The following is a 14,224-nucleotide window of genomic DNA, read 5'->3' as shown; positions in this document are numbered from 1 at the left end:
CCATGGCTTGCTTGCTTGCTGCTTACCACCTATTTGCTTTTTCCGCCCAAGACTACCGAGTCCGAAAGCCTCACGGCTAGAACCCGAGCAGTCAGGGCATGCAACAAGCACACGCAGCAGGCTTGCCTTTCCATCCTACCCTCAATCCTGCCCCTCCCGAACACTACTCTTCGTCTCTACAACCACCTTCACACCCTGCGCCACCAACACACGCCCCCACGACCCCGCCACCCCGCTCACATCGCCGTCCGCATAACGGACCAAAAACCCCTGCGCAGCAAACACAACCTCGCGCAACGCTTGCATGGCGCTCAAATCCAGCTCCAGCCCCCCCGTCCAAGGCAGCTTAAACACCTCACCGCAAAACGTCAGCCGCTGCAACGCGTGCTTTTGCAGCGCAAACGCCTCGGCCCACTCCGACAGCGTGGAGACCGCGAACCACAACTCGTGGTCCTCGAGGCGGTAGCCGGGCGCGAGCCAGCGGACGGACAGGTCCAGCGTGCGCAGGTGGTGGGGGAGCGCTAGCAGCGCTGCCATGGCTGGGCAGTTGAGGCTGCAGTCGAGGAGGCGCAGGCGCTGCAGCGGCGTGCTGTGCTTGCGGAGCGAGGGCGACGAGACGCGGCTGCCGTCGTACTCGAGCATGTGCCAGTTGCGCAGCGTGAGGTCGCGCAGCGTCGGGCTCAGGAAGACGGAGCACGCGGCATCGTCGTCGTCGTCGTCGTCGTCGTCGGAGGTGGTGAGCCAGTGGGCCTCGCTGTCGTAGACGGGGTCCCGCTCGCGGAACTCGACATCCAGCGTCGTGAGGTGTGACAGGGTGCGCTGGGCCGGGGGCAGGACGCGCAGACTCGCGCCGGCCAGCAGCTCGTCCAGCCTGTGCGAGTCCATGTCGTGGTGGACGTTTTGCGCCACCCAGCTGTTGGGGGACTTTATGACGAGGAGGCGGAGGTTGGGGAGGGAGGAGAGGAGAGGGAAGGCGTCGCAGGCGGACCAGAGCGTGGCATTTTCGGCGTAGTAGCTGGCGAGGGCGTCGACGGTGGCCGTCAAGACGCGTTTCTTCAGCTCGGGCTTGCTTTTCAGGGCAGTGTGGAAGGCGTCGACTTGCTGCTGGGACTTGGACAAGACGACATGGGCGTAAAGCTTCGGCTCGCCGATGGCGTGGAAGAGGCGGCACACGCGGATCCAACTGAACAGATCCCGCTGTTCTAGAAGGCCGGTGATCTCGTCCAAGAGCTCCACCGGCAGCTCCAGCAGTCTCGTCTTGGTATTACTCATTGCGGCAGCTGAGTGGACCACCGGTTTACCATCAGATCAGATCACCGGGCGGCGTCGATGGGCTTCCTCCCGCTCCGAGAGAGCCGCCCCAGCACGTGCCAAGCCTCAGTGCATCAAACCTCGGGCGTAAATCAGATGCGTATCCCTGCAGGGTTGGTGGTCGAGGGAGCGTTGAACCGTTGGCATGGAGTCGTGCGAGTGAAGTGATGTGATGCGAATCTGCGGGGTCCCGATAGCCTGCGTTGCACCAACACTTTGGCGCGCATCTAGCAAAGGCCAGGTGACCGACATGCGCGACAAAAGCTTGATCTGGCGATGAGCTAGAAGGTTACTGGAATAGTCTGGATAGAGAAGATGTGCTGATGCTTGTAGATGATTGGATGTCACGTGCCCGCACTATAGTTGACCCGGCACGTCATCCGTTCATAAAGTTGAGTTTTACGGTGAAGGCCTGTATGCTGTGCTTCGCAACATTCCTATCAGGCTTGTCTTCATGGCGCCACATGGTGGTGAGGATTCCACACGTGGTGTTGAGGCGGTCTCTTCGCACGTGTCAATCCCGCGTACCTATGCGTTGGCTGGGATGTGAGACAGGTCCAGCACGATTTGCAACTCGAATCATTCCTCGACGCAGTCCTGAAATAATAAGCGGGATATTTTGGACAACGCAGCGGGCTTTGACAAATGCCGCAGCTGATGAGTTTCGCACGAAAATTCCACCCACGGGTTCCCGCCCATGCCAGCTCTTTCTCATTCCACGGCCAGTTGCAAGGAACAGGAGATGAGGCTTCGAGGACATGAATCAAGGCGACGCCGGGCTGGAAACGCGATTGGAACCGTGGGAACTCTGGAACAGGAGGGTCCAGTTTCTATTTCGGTGAAGGCGCTCTCTCAGGAGAGAGGGAGGGTCACGGGAGTGAGGTGGCAGGCCGAATCGAAGCTTTGTCGGTAGGATCGGAATGGTGTTGTCGTCCGAAATGCGTCCGAGCATGGCACCTGCCCAGGAACGGAGCTACAAGCGAGGGAGCTTGGGCGAGTTTTCGGATCTCATCCGAGTCCCTGCAACGCCGCCCTGCCGTCCCCAGTGTCCACAGCGACCCCCAGCGGCCCCTCTCCCGCGTCATCGCAATATCCCGTCCGCCTTGTCGCGCCCGTCGTCATTCGAACCTCCAAAAAAAGAGCGCGCGCTGGGTCGACAGCGGGGGTTTGACGCGGTGAAGGCGCGCGCGCGCGTTTGCGGCAGAAGGGCTGCTATGTAGGTAGGGGACCCTTTCTTCGTATTCCCAGTCAGTCCCACAGCCGATCTTCATGTCCAACGGCGGACTTTCTCACCGAGGAATTAATTGTCGTTGTTTGGGATTCCACGACACCAATTGTTGGCACGCGTCATGGCAGTCACGACCCGCAGAAAGAAGGCTCCATGCACCGCCAAGCTGCAACGTGCAGACCCGGCCCCTTGACCGCCAGCGAGCCCTTCAGGTCATTTTCTGTCGCAACGTCGCCCGCTTGAGACCCTGATTCGGGCAAGCGGCATGGGGCGAGCCGCCGTGCTTGGGGGTCCCTGACCCGTAAGGCTGAGCCGTGGCCCGTCTCCGCCCGTCGTCATGGTGTGTGAAGGCCCAAGGGTGCTGGCATGAAGTCCCTCGGCCGCTCTGGTGGGTACAGTACAGCCCCCCTTGGCCTCTGCCTCAGACGCGCGGACGGCCGTCGCGGTATATAGAAGCATTTTTTGGCCCGGCGTGGAGAAGCTTCCCATCCCTTCTCAGTCCTGCCGCTCACGAGCTCTGCTGTCCCGTCCCGTCCCTCCGTCCTTCCAACCTCTCGGTCGTAAGTCTCTTTTGCGCTCAGTCCCAGGCGCGTGAACGAACAAAAGACTGATACGCCGTGCGCAGCCCATCCATCTATTCGCTCTCCGCAACAACAGCAACATGGCCACCACCACCGCCGCTGCTAGCACCGCCACTACCACCACGGCCGACAAGAGCGGCACCATCTTCACGCAGAACACGCTGGAGAGCCACGTGGGCGCGGGCATCGCGCTCTTCTTCATCATCTTCTACGTTACCGACTTCATCCTGCTGTCGCTCATGCAGGCCAAGGATAAGAAGGAGTACATGCGGGATCTTGCGGCTGCAAAAGCGAGCCAACCGGCGTAGACGACAGCAGTTCATCCTCGGGGAGCCGCAGTCGCCGCTGATGATCGAAACACCCCTCTCGAGCGACGAGGTGTGATTTTTGAGTTCTTTTTTTTATCTTTGGAGTTTCTGGAGTTTCTTACAAACACGCCGAGGCTTGGGTATCATCATCTATCGGTGACGGGGTCGGGCTTTCTCTCTATTCATGTTACATATATCCCCCCCTGGTGTCTCGATTGCTGGGTTAATGCGCATGCTCGAGAGCGCGTGCGACGATGGTATGGTGCCGCTGAAGAGGTGGAAATTACGCATATGGGAAATAACAAACGCGACGGGACTCCCATCTCAGGGCATCGGCACGCATCGCGCCGCCGCCAGGCATGCATGCAAGGGGATTCTGCGCCCGCGTTGTTGGGAAGGCAGAGGTACAATCAATCTGATCTTCAACAGCAACAGCAACCAAACAAACAAACCAAACAAACCAAACTGCTAGCGAAAGAACGGCGATGCTGCGCGTGAGAGGGTGATGAACAAGTGTTCCCGTCTCAGCAGGAGTGCTTGGTGCGATGCGATGGTCGTGGTCCACTTTTGGTGTTGTGCCGCCCACTCCTGCCGGGTGCCAACGGCGTGGAGCCTCGATAACAAACGGCGGCGCTCCCCACTCCCGCAGTGCTCTTCAACGCCGTCGTGCCCCGCCTTGCAGCAAAAGACAAGCAGCCCGACAAACAGAACAATACCTACAGGACTCATCCATTCCGCAGCCCACACACTCCTCCAGCGCTCCAAATCCAACAACAACAACAACAACAACAACAACAACAACAACAACAATAAAATGGCCAGCAAGCCCCTCGCAGGGAAGCTCTTCCTGCTGACCGGCGCCGGCAGCGGCATAGGGTAAGTAGGTAGAGCGTCCCCCGCACGCCCCACGTTCGCGACGCCCTCGCTCACCCACTCACACACACTCTACAACACAGGCGCGCCACAGCGATCAAGCTCGCGAGCCTCGGCGCCCGCCTCGCCCTCACGGACATCAACCCCGACAGCTGCGCGCAGACGAAGCAGCTCTGCGGCGCGGGCACAACCGCCTACTGCGGCGCGCTGGACGTGACGGCGAGCGAGGCGGTGGCGGCGTGCGTTAGGGACGTCGTGGCTGCCGCTTCTGCCTCCTCCTCCTCCTCCTCCGCCAATGCTGGCGCTGACGCCCCAGCCGCATCCGCCGCAGTCCTGCACGGCGTGTTCAACTGCGCGGGCGTCAACCCCACCAGCTACGACCTGACCGACACGGACGACGCGTACTGGGACAAGCTGGTGAACACGAACCTGCGCGGCGTGTACCTCGTAACACGGGCAACAATGCCGCACATGGCCACCCCCGGCGGCGCCTACGTCAATGTGTCGTCCATCTGCGGCGTGCGCGGCTTCGCGCGCCAGGCCATCTACTGCGCCACCAAGTGGGGCGTGGTTGGGTTCAGCAAGAGCATGGCGCTGGAGCTGGGGCCGCGGGGGGTGCGCACGAATGTCGTCGCGCCGGGGTACATTGATACGCCGACGAATGCGGGGGTGGTCAAGGGTGGGGATGCTGTGGCGGGGATGGCGCGGGGGAATGCGTTGGAGCGGATGGGGACGCCGGAGGAGGTGGCGGACGTGGTGGCGTTTTTGTTTGGGGAGGAGAGCAGGTATATGAACGGGAGTGTGGTCGAGGTTGATGGCGCGTTGAGGGCGCCTTGAGGAAGGAGGTAGGGGCTTCTTTTTGGGTTGAGGTTTGTATGTTCTAAGATGGGAGGAGAGGAGAGGGGAAATCTACGTACATACATGCGGCTTTTTGGCAATTTCGCTACCGTGCTTCTAGGTGCCTTTACTTTACTTTACCTACGTCCTCACGACAGGCCTCAGCCTGACCATCAGCGCCGGCTTCTCCCACAAGAACCACTGTTTCTGGTGCGCCCAGTTGCGGCTTTCCTCGCACAGCTCGATATCGAAGCTCCAGACCATGTTCGCCAACAGCAGCCGCATCTCGTGGTACGCGAGGCTGGTACATGTCAGTTCTTGCTTCTCCGTTCCTTCGGCCGACGTACATACCTCTTGCCCAAGCAGTTCCGCGGCCCGACCGAGAACGGCTGCAGCACGCTCTTGTCGTCGTGGGCGAAGCGCGCGTCCGCGTCGGGGCCCGTCAACCAGCGCTCGGGAATGAAGTCGTTGGGCAGCGCGAAGTTGCGCGCGGAGCGGTACGCCGCCCAGTGCGTGAGGAAAATGGTGACCTAGCCAGCGCGCTCCGTCAGTTGCTCGTCCCAAAGAGGCGCTTAGGTAGGTTGAGCACAACACAGCCCACCAAGACGACACTTACATCGCCGGGGACGCTCTCGCCCGCAACAACGCAGCCCGCGCTCGGCGTGCGGCGCGGCATGCCCTGCGGCACAGGCGGATACAAGCGCAGCGCCTCCTCCAGACACGCATTGAGATATCTAAGCTGCGCCAGCCGCTGCAGCGACATCTCGTCCGTGGCCGCAAACGCGCCCCGCACTTCCTGGACCAGCCGCGCCATGGCGCTCCCGTGCCCCAAAAGGAAAAACGTCACGCCTGCCAGCAGCGTCGCCGTCGTCTCTGTGCCTGCGATCATGAACGTCGCGGCGTTCGCGTGCATCTGCTCCAGATTCATCGCGCTGCCGTCGCTGCTGCTCGCGATCGCTAGGCTCCAGATGTCGCGGCGCTTACCCCTCGCCTCTCCGCCTTCTCTGCCTTCTCTGCCTTCTCCACCTTCGCCGCCTTCGCCGCGGCACAGCCTCCGATCCACAAGCTCAGCAGCGAAGCGGTCATGGTCAGCGCGCCGCTGCTTCATGCGGCGCGACAGCAGCAGCTTGAGGAGTGCGACCAGCCCCGGGAAGTAGAAGCGCAGGGTGCTGACGATGCCGCCGAGCTTGAGGGCGTCGAAGATGCCGGCGACCCAGGGGCGGTGGGCGGGGTCGCCGCGGAGGAGGTCCAGGCGCGCGCTGAAGGCCAGGTCTGCCATGATGTCGAAGGTGGCATGGTTGTAGGCTTGGATGAGGTTGACGGGGGTGTTGGAGGGAAAAGAGGAAGAGGTGAGGATTTGGATGAGCTGGGCGGCGTAAGCTTGCAGGAGGGGGGTCTGCTGCACGAGGGCGCGCTCGGAAAAGGCGGGCGCGAAGACGCGCCGTTGGTGCGCGTGGGAGGCGTCGGGGGCGCTGAAGAGGCCGGCGCGGTAGGCGGGCGGCTTGCCGTATGCGTTGGGGTCTTTTACGAGGACGGGGCTGCCGGGGGTGGCGTGTCCGTAGATGTCTGCGGGTGTCAGTTTTTTTTTAAAAAAAAATTTGGATGGTGGACAGGTTGAGAGGGCAGGGCAAACACGCCTTTCCACGCCTTGCTGCTGATGAAGCTCAGCTCGTTGGGCCCGACGCGGACGACGTCGCCGTAGCGCTCGTGCAGCGAGTGCACGTAGGCGAAGTCGGTGCCTTTGAGGCGGTTGAGGATGCGCGGGAGGGCGCATGCGGCGAGGAGTTTGGGGCCGGGGTAGGCGCGCAGCGGGTGCAGGTAGGCGTTGTAGAGGGCGTAGGCGGCGAAGTAGAGGGCCCATTTGCTCGTTAGAAGGAGTTGGAGACGCTTAAATGGAACTCACTACCGTCACCAGGCCCATGGCCGCGGTGTTTGTTTCGACGAGGCTGAACATGGCGTTGGCTGCCTGATTAACTAGGTAGGTATCTGTCTGTCTGTACAAACAAGCAAACAAGCAAACGAACGCAGAGAAGAATTGAAGCGCACTCAAGGCTCTTATATACAGCAGCAACGGCAGAGCAACAGCCACGCGGCTCCCAATGACCGGGCAGGAATCCTTCCACGCTGCCTGCGACGAATAAACCGAGCCAATAGCCCGAATAAGCCGACTCGCTAGGTAGACGCTGCGCTTCCCCCGATCCGGCTAGCCCTGTCCGGCGTGATGATGGCCCGCTTTCTGTCCGGCCTGCTGCTGCTCCCCCGCTTTCGCGTCGTTTGTCGATTCCGCTCGCTCGCTGAGTATCCGGGTTGCTGTTGGGGGTTGGGCGGTTGGTGGGGTGGTTGGTGGTGATGAAGATGATGATGGAGGATGGGAGAATCCTGCTATGAACGGTAAGTGACACCTCGATCAACGAATGGTCTTTATGGATGGACTGTGTACTTTGTAAGCATATGCGACGGTCGGAGGAGTAGATGTTGTTGTGGTTTGTATGCTCTTGAGAGCTGCTTCATCTGGCTACGGGCTCAGGTTCTACATAGGTCCTGACAAGCAGAAACGGCAGAGTGTTTCAATTTCCTCACGGGAACATGACCGCACGGTTGCAGTATCTTTGGTATTTCGGTTCTAACAGCTACCATTCATTGTAAAGATGTGAATTACAATGTTCCAGGAGCAGCAGCCATCCATCACCAACATGGTTCATCCGCGAGACCCCAATCGTGAAGCAAATAGATTGAAGCAATATGTGTCTTCGCTTTTATTCTTTCGTTCTTTCAGAAAAGAAAAAAATAATAATAATAAAATGGAATCCAATATTTTGCTGCAACAACCACCTGATGCTCGTATAACAAAATGAAGCCTTCACCCGCCTCTTATCTAGAGCAAGGAATATCCCATCCCACCTTTGTTAGCACATACAAGGACGGGCTCCCGTTCGTCCATCGACAAATTCATCTATCGATAGTCCCGAAAGAGAAGGGACAGGGCACGAAAAAGGAAAGTGGGTCGTCTATTCCAGAAAGCCCACCTGTGTACCAGACGTGCCATGCCGGTCGATAGTTTCTCGAAGGGAGCTAGAAGGCCATTGATGCCATGTACATGCGCGGCAATGGTGCGCCTGACTCTTGTGCCGGAGAAAGGCCTTGAAATCTCAAATACGGACCATGACGCAGCATTCCGAGCTGGTGCGGACCGAGCCGGAGCCAGTCGACGATAGCGCGTTAGTAGTTAATAGGCACGTAGGCTCTTCACATCGTACCCGCGACTGGACGCCCGCTGCGCATCCTGGTCACCGGTTCGACGTATGCGAAGCTGCCAACGCACACGAGGCCAAGGGCGATAAGGCAAGTCTCCTTGCTGTGTGGGTGCCCAATATGCGACGTGCTGGCGGGCGGATGCGACGTGATATAACGGTTGACGATGAAGCGGTTCTGTAGCACGCTGTTGCACGAGGGCGCTGCAATGTGATGTCTCCCTTTCGGCTTGCAAGCCTCCTCGCCTCATGAGTCGCTGGGGGGTGAATGCCAACGCCTGCGCCTCATCCCCGACTTCGCACACTTGCTGCGCCCTCAAGTAAGCCCAGTCGCCCTCGACACCGCCGCCCGCGACCTTCTCACCACTTTTTTCTCCGGTCCGACGAGTCCTTCAGCCTCCCCCTCTTGAACCGCTCATGGCGACCCGCAGATTCGCGTTACACACGGCGCCCACCGCATGAAATCTCTGCCTCTCGATGGTGATTCCGCTGTGAGACAGTCCAACCTCCTTTCTGCATCCTTGCAGCGACTCGGCCAACATGGCTTGGGGCACTTCTTCGATCGCGTCGCAACCGCCCCCGCTCCCCTCCACCGAAGATACGCCCATTCCTCCGAGGCCTCTGTCGCAATCGCAAGCCCTTGACCGAAAACCAAACATGTGGGATCGCTTCTCTCTGCACAGGCTGAGCGGCTGGTTGCGGAGGGACGAGTCCGACGCCCTGCCGCCGGCCGCGTGGGAAAAGGCACCGCAGCCACAGACGAGGCCGCAAGAGCCGGGCAGCAGGAAGCGCTCGAGGACCGTCGTTCCCGGCTTACCCCGGCATATGACATTCAAGAGGCAGGAGTTGGAGAAGAGAGACAGGCTGATCCCGGCCGAGCCAGGTCATTCTGAGCGGAGAGCTTTCTCTGCCGACAGGAGAGACCTCCCAGAGTCGGTGCCGCGACGGCCTCTCTCGCCCCCGCCTCGCTTCCCCTTGCGCCAGTCCGCCCCGGATTCCTTGCGTCCCTTCAATAACAGCTCCACCCAAGAATCATTACTCCAACAATATGATGACCCAAAGGGGGGCAAGGAAGGAGATGACGACCGCTCCAACCCCCCTCAGTCGCCTTGGGGACACCCCCCGCCCTTGTCAGCAGCTGGTGATCTTTCTGACGATGCATTATCAGAGTCCGCCGACGCCCATGTCATCCAGCAGGAGCTGGACGCGAAATGGATCTTGAACTTGAGCATGCACTTCCGGGACATGTCTGACCGGGAAAAGTTCTTCGTCACCTACGCCGAAGAGCCCAACAGGTGGCGAAGAGTGACCATTTCCATCGACTACCGCGGGGTTCCGGAGGACTCCCTTGAAGCTGACCTGAAGAGTTTACACTACCAGCGCGACAAGAGCGCACGAATTTACGAGTCGATCCGGGATTCTTTGCTGGATATCCAATTTTACGAGACCGTCACGAACCTCAAACTCCAAACTGACGATGGCCGCCTGCATGTCCACGTCACGGAGGACATGAATGAAATTATCCCCTATCCATCCACGTCGGCAGTCGCCCATCTGGACTGCCGGGTTTTCCACGAGAGTGATGTTCACTTTGAGTCGCACTTATCTGGTTTTGTGTACAAAATCTCCGTTGCTGGTCAAGTTTACATCAAGAAAGAGATACCCGGGCCCGAGGCGGTTGAAGAGTTTCTTTACGAGATAAATACCCTCAGCCGTCTTCGAGCCTCGCAATGCGTTATCAAATTTGCGGGCATTATTACAGACGACAGAGAAGACCGCATCGTGGGGCTTCTCATCAGCTACGCCGAGAAGGGCGCCCTCGTGGACTTGGTTTATGACTGGAAAGAGACCAAGGAAATGCTCTGGCCAAGACGGGAGCGGTGGGCCAGGCAGATTGTGCAGGGCCTATCTGAGATTCACGAGAGCGGGTTTGTGCAGGGTGACTTTACGCTTTCGAACATCGTTATCGATTCGAATGACGACGCGAAGATTATTGACATCAACCGGCGAGGATGCCCCGTGGGATGGGAACCGCCTGAATTGTCGCAGCTGATCGAATCTGGCCAGAGGATCGGCATCTACATTGGCGTCAAGTCAGACCTGTTCCAGCTCGGCATGGTCTTGTGGGCTCTTGCCGAAGAGCAGGATGAGCCCGAGCGCCAGGAACGTCCATTGATGTTTACGATTGCAAGCGACGGGGTCCCCTCGTACTTTAAAGACATTGTTGAGGCTTGCTTAAGTCCTGATCCCCGCGACAGGCCCACGGCAAAGTCTCTCCTCTCCAGGTTCCCGGATCTCGATCCGGCAACTACAAGACCAAATTCGAATGCCAGACATAGCGTGATGACACACCGGTCGGACAAGGAGTATATCGATCCAAAGACAGCCGTTGACCATGAAGATATTGACCAGCACAGACGAAATCACATCTCATCGGAGCCTGCTGACCCACCAAGCCTTGATCCTTCGACTACTTTCAGCTACATTGGCCCACCTACAGATTACGAAGCCGAGAGCTCTGGCTCCTACGTCATCGGAGGCCGTGGAAGATCCCCCGCAGACCTCCGACAACGCTACACCAACTCCCCCATCTTCAGCCCCCCATCCACATCCGCAATGTCTCTCGGCGACAGCGAAGCAGAGCCCGAACTGGCCTCGCCGCCACCCGAGCACGAGCGGCCCTGGGAGCAAATATACGTAGACGGGTCGACGCGGCTCGTGCAACGCGACTCGTTCAAGCTGGAAGACCCCCACCACGACTTCATGACGCAGGAGCAAGCCACGGTGTGCATTTCGACGCCGACGACGGAAGCGCACACGCCGTTCGCAGCCGACGCGCTCGAGGCCGAGCCGGCGCTCATCCCGCCGCCCATGGCCGGCTACCCGGACCTCGCCGGCTTGCAAGACATGCCTCCTCCGTCGCCGCTGCCCTCGTACAGCCGCGCCCGTCTGTTCAGGAATAATAGCTCGTTCCAGGACCGCGCGTCGCAGGACAACATCCTCGCGGACCTGGCGGCCGAGGCGCGCTTTGACCACGACCACCACGATCGCCGCTTCAGCCCGCCCGTGCACCAGGACTCGGGGTTCGACGAGCCGGCGTCGGCCGTGGTGGGCGTCGATTTGCGCGACTTCAATGCCGAAGACGTGTTTATGCGCCGAAGTATACATGATATGAACCTTGAGCTGTGCGGGATGATTGACTCGACGGCTGGGGCGGAGGAGGGCGGCTTCTTTGAAGACAAGGTTGGGGACGATGATGGTTATGGCGATGGTGATGGGTCAGCTGTTGTAGCGGCGGTGCAGCCGCCGGCTCTCTCTTCTTCTTCTTCGGCGATGGAGCTGGATCACCGCTCCCTCACTGGAGGAAGCGATGACGCTTCTGCGTCTAAGCCGGCGACGCATACCCATGACCCGCTCAGCCCGACATTGTCGCCGGCTGAGGCGGCGGTGGTGGGCAAGACGGTGCCGGAGTCTGTGTTCGATCATTTGCCGACGAAGGTGACGCTTGCGGGCGTTGATTGCGAGCGGGGGCGGAGACGGGGGCGAGGGGAGGAGCGGCATGATGATGATGCTGATGATGATGGTGGTGGGGCGATGGAGCTGTAGCTGGGGGTGGGGTTGTGTGGGTGGTTTGGATTGGTGGGGGTTGGGTAGGGGTATACGGCGATGGGGGGAGGACGAGGAAGAGAAGGAAGCGAGGAAGTATTTTTACGACTGATGAATACGTATGGATGGAACGATGGCGCTATGCTATGCAATCTATGCAATCATTGCAATCGATCTATGCAGGAAATGGGATGGGATGGGATGGGGATGGGTATGGAAGGGAAAGGAAGCGCGTAAGCGTGCGCGCACGCGGCTTAGTTCTCTCGTTTTGGGTTTTGGGTTTTGGGTTTTGTCGTTTTGCTGTTTCTTTGGTCTGGTCTGGTCGTGGCGGCGTTGTTGTTGTTGTTGTTGTTGTTGTCTGTGTTGCGAGGGATTAGCTGTTAGCTGTTAGCTGTTAGCTTGGCTTGGCTTGGGTATTGATCTGGGGAGGAAGGGAGAGGATGTGGTGGTGGGATGGCGGTGCTGTTGTGGCGGGATGGGATGGGGTGAATGGGTGAGGTGGATGGACGGGGTGGATGGACGGGTTGTAGGTGTTTGTAGGTGGTTCGATGTTGTGTGTTGTGTGTTGGTGTGGGTGTGCTATGGATTGGAGCGGATTGGATATGGATACCAATTTATTGCTTTTGTGGTTGTGGATGTGTTGTTAGTGGTGCGTTGGTTTTGATTAAGTAAGTGAGTGGTTGTAATTGCTGTGTGGTGAGTGTGTTAGGCGCGTGCTAAGAGAAAGGTTAATGTAGCGCTATAAATAACCGGGCGGGTTGTATGCCAGTAGATTCTTGAATCCATGGTGGTGTGGAGCAGACGAATGGAAAGTAAGTCGTTTGTAGCGGCCCTGCTCGTTACCCGATGTAGAGTCGAAGGTTATTGTATATCTGCTTTGGTTCTGTTTTGTATACTGATCAGAGGTATATACATGCACGTTGTATATATAGTAAGTTTGTAGAAAGTTTCGGTTGATATTTAGTAGCAAAGTAAATGCTTAGTTAGTAGACTAACGTCCCTCACCCAAATCCGATGTTCACCGTTGAGCGACGCCGGCAAACCAGTGCCCAATTGGGACCCGCGTGGCACGCACTAACTGGCCAGCTTCGCTCAACCTTGAACTTCGGATATAGGTGAGGGACATTAATACTTTTATTCTTATGGTGAAGTTGACTTTTTCATCAGATGATATTCGAAAGAAAACCCAATCAATACTTGACTATCTTATGACGATAGAAAAGAAAACGACAAATCCTAATATTACATGCCCTGTATACCGAAGCCTATATCTACTAAAAGATGTAGAACGCTGTTCGAAGACAATTCGAAAATTCTCTTGCTATCGTACCGGAAAATTCTAGACGGAGGTGTTTCACTGCACCTGTCTTCAATACCCGGTTGTTGGACAAAAAGCCTTGTTATGTTGCAGCCTAGATACTCACCCAGTCGTAACCAAAGCTCTGTGACTGTGGCTTCCGATGGGACTATAAATTTCGATCTCGACTGGATAGTCCTCTTTTTTTTCTTCGTACCTTCAGTCTTTTGGACGATGGCAGTGATGCATGTATGAGTGTCGGGAATATGAAGCATTTCCTCTGGCTTTAAAGGCGCCGTAGGAATTCCATAAAGGCGATCCTCAGGTGGCAGGATTTTGATAGTGTAGGTGGCCGCGGCAGAATTACTTGCATTCCATTTTGATAAGTCGATGACCATTCCGTTTACATCAAAGATGCGCCACTGGGTCCCAAGGCCAGAAAGAAGATCAAGGCGAAGTATTTTGCCGTCGATAAAATGGCGCAGTTGCTAAAGCAGAGTAAGCTATATGCACTTTATTATTCTCTAGGGCACTTACGTTTCCAGTGCTTACTTCGCATCTCGAGGTGACAAATTCGATTTTGTGTTGAGGAAAGACCAAGGATATTTTCGAGTCCGTAAGAGCAAGACGTTGCTCTAGAGTGATCGGAGGGCCTTTACAAACAAGAGGTGAAGCCATCTTACCTCCCGTCTCGAGTAAAGATAATGTGATGTTTATAAAAGTTTCAGCACGGATGTAATTGCGTCTTTGGAATGCAATTGGCTCACCGTTCTTGTACATTCCGTGCTTAACTGGCCCGAAAGCATCCACATTCCCACATAAAATGGAACGGGACTCTCTGTTGACGAATTGAGAGTAGCTATCAGCTGGTTAGACGTTTTCGCAAGGGAAGTACTCTGCTAGCTGCATGGAGACTGCCAGAATGAGGTACT

At 57.6% G+C, this 14,224-nt stretch overlaps 5 protein-coding genes across 5 annotated transcripts; 3 read left to right on the top strand and 2 right to left on the bottom strand.

The window, feature by feature from the left end:
- Window positions 1-3,200: 3,200 nt before the first annotated feature.
- On the top strand, window positions 3,201-3,504 carry K452DRAFT_298877 (uncharacterized protein; the record flags this gene model as incomplete). The annotated part of the gene is made up of 2 exons (XM_033542163.1): window positions 3,201-3,382; window positions 3,429-3,504. The coding sequence occupies 2 exons, from the start codon at window positions 3,201-3,203 to the stop codon at window positions 3,502-3,504; spliced, it is 258 nt and encodes an 85-aa protein (XP_033397232.1).
- A 738-nt stretch (window positions 3,505-4,242) lies between these two features.
- Window positions 4,243-5,138, top strand: K452DRAFT_298876 (uncharacterized protein; the record flags this gene model as incomplete). The annotated part of the gene is made up of 2 exons (XM_033542162.1): window positions 4,243-4,304; window positions 4,385-5,138. The coding sequence occupies 2 exons, from the start codon at window positions 4,243-4,245 to the stop codon at window positions 5,136-5,138; spliced, it is 816 nt and encodes a 271-aa protein (XP_033397231.1).
- A 141-nt stretch (window positions 5,139-5,279) lies between these two features.
- K452DRAFT_327154 (uncharacterized protein) lies at window positions 5,280-7,726 on the bottom strand (the record flags this gene model as incomplete). The annotated part of the gene is made up of 5 exons (XM_033544894.1): window positions 5,280-5,439; window positions 5,490-5,668; window positions 5,755-6,704; window positions 6,776-7,002; window positions 7,719-7,726. The coding sequence occupies 5 exons, from the start codon at window positions 7,724-7,726 to the stop codon at window positions 5,280-5,282; spliced, it is 1,524 nt and encodes a 507-aa protein (XP_033397230.1).
- Window positions 7,727-8,929: 1,203 nt separating this feature from the next.
- On the top strand, window positions 8,930-11,215 carry K452DRAFT_228773 (uncharacterized protein; the record flags this gene model as incomplete). Its single annotated transcript, XM_033536990.1, has 1 exon — window positions 8,930-11,215. A coding segment is annotated over one exon (2,286 nt), but the record flags the coding sequence as incomplete, so codon positions are not given.
- A 2,022-nt stretch (window positions 11,216-13,237) lies between these two features.
- Window positions 13,238-14,072, bottom strand: K452DRAFT_309262 (uncharacterized protein; the record flags this gene model as incomplete). Its single annotated transcript, XM_033543235.1, has 3 exons — window positions 13,238-13,780; window positions 13,830-13,945; window positions 13,976-14,072. The coding sequence occupies 3 exons, from the start codon at window positions 14,070-14,072 to the stop codon at window positions 13,238-13,240; spliced, it is 756 nt and encodes a 251-aa protein (XP_033397228.1).
- Between the last annotated feature and the right edge of the window lie 152 nt (window positions 14,073-14,224).

This window comes from Aplosporella prunicola (assembly GCF_010093885.1).
Source record: "Aplosporella prunicola CBS 121167 unplaced genomic scaffold K452scaffold_14, whole genome shotgun sequence".
NCBI classification, from domain to species: domain Eukaryota; kingdom Fungi; phylum Ascomycota; class Dothideomycetes; order Botryosphaeriales; family Aplosporellaceae; genus Aplosporella; species Aplosporella prunicola.
Note: the sequence above shows the minus strand (reverse complement) of the source record. Positions and strands in the feature narration are given on the sequence as shown.